This window comes from Triticum aestivum, chromosome 7B (assembly GCF_018294505.1).
Source record: "Triticum aestivum cultivar Chinese Spring chromosome 7B, IWGSC CS RefSeq v2.1, whole genome shotgun sequence".
Classification (NCBI taxonomy): domain Eukaryota; kingdom Viridiplantae; phylum Streptophyta; class Magnoliopsida; order Poales; family Poaceae; genus Triticum; species Triticum aestivum.
Window position 1 is genome coordinate 325,889,961 of NC_057813.1, and position 10,799 is coordinate 325,900,759.

The window sequence follows — 10,799 nt, forward strand, 5'->3', positions numbered from 1 at the left end:
ATCAAGTGACCTCACTTGACTCCTAAGTCAACATACTCTAACATAGGTGACTTTGTCGCCGACCATTTCTAGATGAAGTTCTCTTGTGTTCTTTTCTGTGCTCTTGCATTTGTCTCATGCATATTTGTTTCCCCTTTCAAAAAAAACTTCATCTAGATTTCTTTTATTTTCCTTTTTGCTCTGCATTCCCTGCATCCAACTCATTGCAAACCATTCAGTTAATTCCTTGCAAACCCTTGTGAGATCTTACTTGTCTAGTGAGCTGAGGTGACGAGTGTTTTCTTTGTGATGAAATTGGTTCCACCGGTTTGTCATTTTCGGTCCCACCGAGACCTGTCGGTGCTACCAAAGAATACAACTCGGTGCTACCGATCTCCCTACAGGAAAAACAACCTGCCACTTATTTCTGTGATTCTTTTGATCCAGCTCCACTCAATGAATCTTATCCTCTACCAGCATCACATTTTTCTTGCTGCTTTCACTTGTGACTCAAGGACCAAACCCATGTGACAACAAATCTAGAAGATCCTTCTTGGAAATTGATGTCAAAGGGGGAGAGAGAGATCACATCAAAAGCTTTATCTATAGAGAGATATCACATCAATACTTTATCATATCTCTAGGGGGAGACAATAATCAAGGAGGGAGTAATCTTCAATGACCCCAGATGCTTGGTGTTCAAGAGGAAAGATTCCACATGTTTTCTTGAGGGGAAAAGACATGTTCATATGTGCTCATTTGTTTCTTTAAGCTCTAATTTTCTGTTCCCTATCTTCTCCCAATATCCCATGCTAGATTCAGGGGGAGCAAGACTTTTAAGGGAAAGAATCTTTAAATTCATTGCACATCTTTACCTTTGGGGACATGTCTAAAATCCAATGTGGTACTTAGTACTCATTCTCTACATGTCATCCCAGTCTTGGTACTCTTGTGGTTTCCTTCTGTTACTCTGCCTAGTAGGTGTATTTGTGTTATCTAACCTTATTTTCACAGGTTCATCCCATCCTAAGCCAACTCAAGACCACAAGGTAAGTATATGCATCACAATCATGTGTATGAGGAATTCTTGCTGATGTACATACTGTTTGTAAGAAGGACTCATGAGCATGAAGGTACATTTCCCATATTCACACCTTTCGGCTCTGATGCATATAGCCAAGATACATGTAACACTTTGCCTACTCTATCATGTTATGCTCTCACATGGTTCTATATTCCATATTCACATGATTGCATACATGTAGGGGGAGCCTATGCATGTTATATGTATTTCCAAAGCTTTACTTGCTATTCTCTATATCTCTATCTAAAGCTTTGATGTATGTTGTCATCAATTACCAAAAAGGGGGAGATTGAAAGCACAAGTGCTCCCTTGGTGATTTTGGTAATTAATGTCAACATATCTCTTGTTGGACTAACACTTTTACCTAGTATATCTTCAGATAAGTTCAACAATGAAGTGTCATGGACTAAAGGATGTGGAACCCCTTCAAGATGCTAAGGACAAAGGATTGGCTCAAGCTTCAAGCACAAGACTCTACATTTTACATTTTAGTGATCCAAGATCACATTGAGTCTATAGGAAAAGCCAATACTATCAAGGAGGGATGAGGTGTTGCTTAATGAGTTTCTTGCTTCATAGTGCTGAGTGATATGCTCCAAAACCCTCAACTACTTTCCCACATCCACACATGTCCTAAACCTAAAGTCAAACTCGGCCCCACCGATTCCTTTTATCCGGCGCCACCGAGTTCAGATGTCTTAGCCACTGCCACAAACCCTAGGCAAATCGGTCTCAACGATAGGGATCTTGGTCTAACCGAGATGGGATTGTAATCTCTCTGTGTATGCCCATTACCAAAATCGGTCTAACAGAGTTTGAGCAATCGGTACTACCGAGATTACAATGCAAACTCTCTGGTTAACTTATTACCAAAATCGGTCCCACCGAGTTTGTGTAATCGGTCAGACCGAGTTTGCCTGACCAACTCTCTGGTTAGCTTATTACCAAAATCGGTCACACCGAGTTTGAGTAATCGGTCTCACTGAGATTACGTTATGCCCTAACCCTAACCAAATCGGTCATACGGAGTTGCATGTCGGTCCCACCGAAAATCCTAACGGTCACTAGGTTTACTAAATCGGTCTGACCAAGTTTGTTGATTCGGTCCCACCGAGATTGGTAAATTGTGTGTAACGGTTAGATTTTGTGTGGAGGCTATATATACCCCTCCACTTCCTCTTCATTCGTAGAGAGAGCCATCAGAACAAAACTACACTTCCAACTTACCATTTTTGAGAGAGAACCACCTACTCTGTGTTGAGACCAAGATATTCCATTCCCACCATATGAATCTTGATCTCTAGCCTTCCCCAAGTTGCTTTCCACTCAAATCTTCTTTCCACCAAATGCAAATCCTGTGAGAGAGAGTTGAGTGTTGGGGAGACTATCATTTGAAGCACAAGAGCAAGGAGTTCATCATCAACGCACCATTTGTTACTTCTTGGAGAGTGGTGTCTCCTAGATTGGCTAGGTGTCACTTGGGAGCCTCCAACAAGATTGTGGAGTTGAACCAAGGAGGTTGTAATGGCAAGGAGATCGCCTACTTCGTGAAGATCTACCGCTAGTGAGGCAAGTCCTCCGTGGGCGACGACCATGGTGGGATAGACAAGGTTGCTTCTTTGTGGACCTTTTTGGGTGGAGCCCTCCGTGGACTCGCGCAGCCGTTACCCTTCGTGGGTTGAAGTCTCCATCAACGTGGATGTACGATAGCACCACCTATCGGAAGCACGGATCAAAAATCACCGTGTCCCCAAATTGCGTTTGAAATCTCCAAACCCTTCTCTTTACATTCTTGCAAGTTGCATGCTTTACTTTCTGCTGCTCATATACTCTTTGCATGCTTGCTTGATATTTATTGTGATTGTTAAACTTGTGCCAAAACTCCACTTAAACTTAAAGAATCTAAAAACTGCTACTTTGGGCACTTAGTGTCTAATCACCCCCCCCTAGACACATCTTCTCGATCCTTTCAGTAGTCCTACAGGCAGTCAGGCTCTGATACCAAAGCTGTCAGGACCCCGATCCTAAGTCACATCGATCTAGCATGTAACACATCATATCACTTTGTGGCCTCAGGCATGGTATTCCCACGGGTGCCACCTTACTTGGCCCGGGACCGTTTGCTCCTTTTGGCTCACGTATATGATAGTGTCACTAGCATCCATATGACAAAGAACCCAGGCCGACTTGACTAGTCGTAAACCCAAAGTGGCACTAACTTATAGGGAGAGGCATGCATGAACCAACAACGAACGTGTCGGTCATCAGCGAGTGAATCCGGGTTGTAGCAGTTGGGCTAACAGGACTCCGGTAGACACCGCATGACATTTCCCCGAAGGGACAGACACATGAACGAAGAAGGACACATGCCGGCCAACCTAAGTGTTCCGGAGCAGTAGCAAGCTACCATGGCTCAGTGGAAGCACTAGGAGACATTTCCCAGTAAGAGAGGCTACCAAAAATAAACAACTAGGTTGTCGGGTCCCACACATACCAAGCAGTTCAATAATAATACACACAATATGCTCGATATGTGCAAATACAACATGGCATCACAACATGACTCTACAACTCAAGTATTTATTCAGTAGGCTCTGAGGAGCGAGATATTACAAACATGGGTCTCATGACCCAACATTCAGAGCATACAAGACAAAGCACAAGCGGAAGCTTAACATGTCTGAGTACAAACATCTACAAATGAAAAAGGCTGAGGAGCCTGATTATCTACCAGATCCTGCCGAGGGCACAAGATCGTAGCTGAGGTAACAAGCTAAACGTCGAAGTCCACGAGGAACTACTAGTGAGACTGAAGTCTCTCTACAAAACATAAAATAGGCAAATGTGAGTACAAATGTACCCAGCAAGACTTACATCAGAACTATCTACATATGCATCAGTATCAACAAAGGGATGGTGGGGTTTAACTATAGCAAGCCAGCTTTGACTCGGTGGCTATCCTGAACTACGACTGCAAGTAACTCTTTTGAGTTGGCCCACATGAGTCCACATATTCACCGTATCAATACACCACTATGGATCCGCTCCCATCTCCCTACGAGAACGCCATCCATAGCACTCACACTTATCTTGTGCATTTTAGAGTATCCACTTACACTTCTCTATGAACCATATAGGCAACCTAGAGGTCCTTTACCGCGGACGCGGCTATTCGAATAGATCGAGTTGCAACTCCTGGACAGAGATCGAGTTGATTAATAAGTCAAGAGAGCTTGGAGTGCCCGGAGCCCAATGTGTGGTAGTAACTGTTCATGGATCACAAACACAGAACTCAGTTCCTGAGGACGGCTTCAATGAGACAACCCACCATGTACTCCTACATGGCCTCTCACTGCCACCTTTACCAAATCGTGTTCACACACTTAGCTCACACACAGTAGGACATGTTCACACACCTCCAATTCATCCCCGATGAATCAGACCTGACTCAACTCTAAGCAGTAGCAGGCATGACAAACAAGCATGAATGAGTAGGTACATAAGGGCTCAAACAATTCCTACTCATTCTAGTGGGTTTCATCTATTTACTGTGGCAATGACAGTTCATGTAGAGGAAAAGGGGTTCAACTACCGCAGCATGTAGTAGTTGAATCATTGTTGTCCTAATGCAGTAAAAGAGAGAAGGAGCGAGAGACTGGGATTGTATTGGAATGAACAAGGGGGTTTTGCTTGCCCGACACTTCTGAAGATAGTATAGTTCTTCATCGGTGTCATCGAACTCATCATCGAAACACGTCTATCGAGAGGGGGCAAATACCGGCAACGGAGAAGGAAACACAATCAATGCAATGCACAATATGATGTATGCTCATGACATGGCAATATGAGTGTGTTGGCCTAATGCAACTACAACCAGATGGATTTGGGTCATTTTGAACCAAAGGTTCAATCCCAAACTCAAATTATGAATTTAAATAGTGCCTTATCATGTTTTGCACTAAACAGCGAGGTTAAGTTTTCTAAACATGCATGAAACCAATACAGATGGATAGATTGGATTTTTCTGATCATTTTTCATATATAAATTATTTCATTTGGAGTTGTAGATAATTTACTATGAATTTTTGAAGTTTTAGAATATTTTTGTAATTAAAAAATCATTTAGATTTATTTAAATTCCAAAAAAGGCTTTGTGACGTCAGAGTGACGTCAACACTATGTCAGCAGGTCAAAGGCGCCAGCCCAGGTCAAACCTGACGGCTGGGACCCACATGTCATTGACTGTGGCTAATCCTAATATAGATTAAACCTAATCTAGTTTAATTAGTCGGGCGGGGCCTGCGTGTCAGTGAGTCAGTGGCTAAACTAGATTTAGTTATTAACTTAACCAAAGGTTAGCAGGGTCCGGGCCCACACGTTAGTGACGCAGGGGAGGTCAAACCCTGGTCAAAGAGTCAAACCCGCCGACGGTTAGTCGCCGGCGAGGTCCGCGGCGTACTTGTGCCTCGGGTTTCCTCTGCGGTGCTCCAAATGACGCGCGGCTAGGTGCGTCAGAAAGCTAGCTCGATGGCGCGTCGGGTGGTGGCCGTGGCTGGGCCTAGGTTGGCCGGAGTCGACGGCGGCGAGCTAGGTTGCGGATGCCAGAGTTCGATCGACCTCGGGGACGAGGCTACGGTGCATGGGAGGCGAACCAGCGAGTGATACGGGTTCCTGGAGATGCTCTGAGCACGACGAAGCGCTCAGACGCAAGATCCGGTGCCTAGGATGACGGCGGTGACATCGCCGGTGATGTGAAGCTCACGGCCATGGTGGCGGTCGGGCTAGAGCTTGCGCGGGAGTGTGGGGAGAGGGGAGAAAGCAAGGGGCTCTCACAGTGGACTCGCAGAGCAGGTCAGTTGGCTCGGGGGCGGCCTGTAGACGGTGAATCGGAGCCGGCGATCTTCGGTGCCCGTCGGTGAAGACCATGACGGTGGCGACGAAGCAGGGCCTCCGGCGTCGCGTAGCTCGGTGGAGAGGGCAAGGCAGACGCCGCGGAGCTTCTAGGCTTAGAGGCAGGGCGAGGGGTGGCCGGTGGCCTTGGGTACGGCGAACGGTGGCGACGGCTCTCTGTTCAGGTGAAGAACGAAGAGGGGGAGGGGAAAATGGCCAGGGGAGAAGGGGGGGTCAGCACGGCCTCGTCCACGTCTCCTGGCGCGGGGTTGGGAGGAAGGAGGCGTCAACACGGCGAAGTAGGAGGTGGCCAGGGCGCGCCTGCGTGCATCGGCCACGCGCCGTGTGTCCGACTGGCGGGAGGAAGAAGACCTCCCTGCCCCTGGTGTGCTGGGCCAGCCAGATGGGCTGCCAGGTGAGCGCCAGGTAACTCTCTCTCTCTGCCTTTTCCTAATTCTTTTTGTTTTTCTATTTCTTTTCCTCTGTTTTGAATTAGTATAAATACTAACCCATTTTGTAAACTCCTCAAATAATTTGTGGACTCTCTCTAGATTATTCCAGTGACCCACATTTAGTTTCAGAATTATTTGAGCACTTCAATTATTTATAGTAATTAAATGCCCAAAGTCAAATACAATATGATTTAATTCAAAAATCCAAAAATGATCTAAGAATATATTCATCATTTTTGGCAGAGGTTGCCACCTTAATCAGAAATCATGAACTTTTTTTGGGACATTTTGGGTTTATTGAAAAATATTTTAATCCACCCTAGTTGAGTTGATTTAATGCGAGGGTTTGAACATCCTCGATTCAGATTCATTTGAATCTTAAATATGATGACATGATGATCAAGCAAAGACGACATGGGCTGAGCTAGGGCTGTGACACAGGGGAAGCGGGTCTCACAGTGGGGTGTACGGCCCAAGTCGTATAAGATTTTTCTCCCTTAATTTGGATCTCTCTCGGGAGCCTACCAAGCAGGAAAGAGGTAGAAATGCGGCGGTAGCGGTCACCAAGAAATTGTACTACCGAGTTTATAGTTGTGAATAATAGAGTGAGAATGTGATATCCCAGGGGCGTGAAAGTCCTCAAGAGGTGTGGGTAGTGAATCGACCACGCGACAGGTTCCCTAGGGTTGATCACGGATTTTCAACAAATTTTCTATCAAAAACGGGATGAATTACAGGCAGGTACAAATGGTTCTCACATTCAGTAGCACTTTTTTGCTATCTGAATCAGAGAGTTGGCCTTCCTCTGCGCTCTACTGGTGCCAGTCTTGGCGATCTGTGAAAGGTGCTCGTGGAGGCCGAACCTGAGCGCGTGCACCAGGAGCGTCTGCTTCTTGGAGCCCAGCTCCAGCAGGACGGATAGTGCGCACTCCTTGTTCTTGGGCGTGCCTTCCTTGATAAGCTGCACGAGCTTCTCTACGAATGGCGTTGTCCCGATCTCTCCAAGACATGTTGGATGCGACGACAGCAGCAGAAAGATGGAGAGCGCCTCGTCGACCATTCCAAGGCTCCTGTCGTCAATGACCTTCATTAGCGCTGGGACGATGCCGGCCTGGGTGGCCCTGACCTTGTTCTGCTGGTTGAGGATGAGGTTAAAGATAGCCGTGGCGGCGTCCTTCTTGCCTCGGACGGTGCCGTTGGTCAGGAGCTCCACCAGCGGCGCGATGCCCCCAAGGGTCCCGATCGTGGCCTTGTTCTCGTCGAGCATGGACAGGCTGAAGAGCGTCGCCGCCGAGTTCTCTTGCCCCTCCGCGCTGCCGTTCCGGAGGATCTCGATGATGGGCGGGATGGCGCCCCCCTTGGTAATGAGAAGCTTGTTGCCATGGTCAATGGACAGGTTCAGCAGCGAGGTCACCGTGTTCTCCTGCACCTTCTTGTCTGGATAGGCCAGCAGGCCGATCAGGGTGGGGATGCCGCCATTGCCAACAATGAGAGCCCTGTTCTCCGGGGACTCCTTGGAGAGCATCCGGATCTTCTTGGCCGCTTTTCGCTGCACGTCAGGGTGGATCGACGACAGCGCTTCCACCACCGACGGAATGTCCTCCCTCGGGTGGCCGTCCTGCTCGGCCACGGGCTCCGGCTCCCTCCTCTGCAGCTCCACCTTGTGCTTGTCGCACCATTGCAGGATCAGGTTCTTGAGCGCGTAGTTGGGCGCCAGCGAAAGGTGCGCCAATGGCTGCCGCGTCTTCGGGCATGTCCTCTCCCCGCTGTCCAGCCACTTCTGGATGCTTCTCCTCTCGTACGTCTGCATATTTCAAACCAACTTCTTTTCTAAACCAAAAAATATTTAAAGGAAAACAATAATTTCGTTTCGAACATGGTTCATCTGTTGTAGTACGACTAAAGCAAGAGGAATCAAGATTCGGCAACGCGCGTGCCTGTCCACTAGCGACAATGACAGGATCCGTCATGATCTCCAACGTGATAGGGCAGAGGAAGTCGTCCGGGATCATCAGCGAGGGGCACTTGTCGAGGGACTTGGTCACGAAGACCTCGCCACCGAGGACGTTCTTCTCGTCAATGCCGGCGATCACCTTGAACTTGTGGAGGAGCTCGATGATCTGCTTGGTGCTGTCCGCATGCTGCCCGTTCTGCTCGTTGATCAGCTTCTTTATGGCCACTGTCTCCGCCCTCAGATCCGGCAACATCTGAAGCTCCAGCTTGCTGGCCAGCCTTTCCAGTATTGCCCTGTCCGCATTCCTCTCCTCGTCCTTGTTGTTCTGGAGTATCACCATGAGATCCATTGACAACTCTATGTCTTGCGTGTCCGTTCTCTTCTTGCATCTCATTAGCTGAGCGTTCATCAGCTCCACCTTAATCAACAGGATCATATGTGTGATTGTGTGATCCGTACGTAAATGGCTTTGCAGAAGCATTACTGATGATGCATTTACCTGCTCGGTGACTTCATCGGAAATGTCGAGCTCCGCGTAGGGCATTCCATCCAGCGCAGAGTTCATCTTCTCGTACACAGCGCGGAACCTCCCCAGCACGGCCTCGCTCTCCAGCGCCTGAAAATCGATTGGCTTCAAATCAATTGGTCAAGGCCACGCATGGCAAAAAGGGGCAAGGAGAAAGACATCAGGGCATGGCCATCTGATCGAACCAGAAAGATTTTGCTGCCGTCGTTGCAGGATCGGAGGAGGCGGCGCGCGGCGGACAAAGCCCGGCCGAGGAGGGTGAGGCGGCGGTAGGCATCGTCGGTGAGGCGGGGCGCGGAGTCGCGGAGCTCCTCTAGCAGCGGAAGGATGAGCTGCAGCCATCGGAGGAGGTTGTGGCATTCCTTTCGCTGTGTGCGGCGAAATTCCGAGTAAGCACGGGCCGAATTGACGGTGGCGAGGAGCTCCTCCACGAGGTCCTCATCGTCCATCTCCCTTGCCCGGGTCTCGGATGGCTCGGGGTCAGCGGTGGCCGCCGCCGACGGTGGCAGCACCGGTTGGGGCATGCGGCATCAAGCGGTTGGCGAGCTGCGTACGGAGAAATGAGAGGCGCGCGTGAGTGAAACGTAGGCGAGAGCATGAAAGGCAAAGCCAAAAATAACAAGGGATGAGGAGACTCGGTCGATGGAGAATGCTTTTTGTGCGCTAAATCACTGGGAAGCGCTTCTTCTGTCGTCCATACAAGCCTTAAAATGGAGAGTACTACAGAGTGCATGCAGTTTGCATCAGATCTAGCGTCTGGTCTATAGGGCTTGTTTCTTACTTCCCTACAAAATTAGACACCCATGTTTTTTTCCTTTTTGAACCAGAACACACTGATTCCATCTAGAAACAAGAACCACTGGAGCCCCCCATCTCTCTCAGCAATTTGGAAGATCTAACCGTCCATGTCATTTGTTTGATGCAATTTGAGCCATCGGATCCAGCAGCTCGAGGACCCAGGCTGTCCGTAGCGTTCAAGATGTAAAGGTATCCCGATCACGTGATGAATTTATGATTGGGGCAAAATCGCATTTCGAGCGCTTGGCGTGGTGGATATCATTACAACATACCATGTACTGAATATATCAGAATACGAGATAAAGGATTACACTCGCCATAAGCTACAAGATAAATACATCAATACATAATAATCGTCATACAAAAGAGTAGGGTCCAACTACGGATGAAATCAAACGAAATAAAAGAGCGACATCCATCCTGCTAATCCCAGGCTCCCGACCCGGAACCCATCCTATTATCGACGAAGAACTCCAAACAAATCAAGCATCACTCTCACGTCAAATCCTCGTGTTACCTATACCTCCACCTGTTGGTATAGTAATATGTGAGCCACGAGGACTTAGGAACCTAATTACCATGGGTACTAAGACTAGCGAAGTTTAATGGGTATGGAAATATTAAGTGGTGAGGTTGCCGCAAACACTAAGCATTGTATGATGGCTAACATACGAATACAAGATAAAAAAGTAAACCAAGCATAACGGACATGAACTAGTAATGGTTAAGAACTGATCCTGAACTTCTTATGAGTCAAATATAACCCCACGGTGTTCTCTTCCTGAACTCCCTCAAAAAGAGACGGTCAAAGTTATGCACGCACTTGGTGTATTTTATTTGGGTTTAGTGTCACGTTCTCTACGATCGGATATTATAAATTTTCAAGTCGCCACATAACCGCGTGCTCGGCTCTTGAAAAGATTCAACCCTGCAGGGGTGTCCCAATTTAGTCCATCATAAACTCTCATGATCCGTGTTGGAAAACCTCAACCTCGAGATAGCCTGAAGTATCCTTGGGATCCTGGAGCACAAGACATTTCGACAATGGTAAAACGAAACGAGCAAGACCGCCCGGTGGGTCGACGATCCCAATAGGAGCCACACGTATCTCATTCT

General features: G+C 47.8%; 1 protein-coding gene across 1 annotated transcript; it reads right to left on the bottom strand.

Moving 5' to 3' along the window:
* Positions 1-7,086: 7,086 nt before the first annotated feature.
* On the bottom strand, positions 7,087-9,542 carry LOC123160823 (U-box domain-containing protein 15). Its single transcript, XM_044578657.1, has 4 exons — positions 9,071-9,542; positions 8,859-8,975; positions 8,343-8,777; positions 7,087-8,209 (listed from the first exon to the last, which is right to left on the bottom strand). Exons 1-4 carry the CDS (start codon positions 9,407-9,409, stop codon positions 7,166-7,168), a joined length of 1,935 nt encoding a protein of 644 aa, XP_044434592.1. The 5' UTR covers positions 9,410-9,542; the 3' UTR covers positions 7,087-7,165.
* Positions 9,543-10,799: the final 1,257 nt, after the last annotated feature.

Coding starts and splice junctions, on each gene's coding strand:
- LOC123160823 (XM_044578657.1), bottom strand. CDS start 9,409: ATGCCCCAACCGGTGCTGCCACCGTCGGCGGCGGCCACCGCTGACCCC. Junction 8,976..9,070: donor ACGGCAGCAAAATCTTTCTG/GTTCGATCAGAT, acceptor ATCGATTTTCAG/GCGCTGGAGAGCGAGGCCGT. Junction 8,210..8,342: donor TCATTGTCGCTAGTGGACAG/GCACGCGCGTTG, acceptor TGAAATATGCAG/ACGTACGAGAGGAGAAGCAT.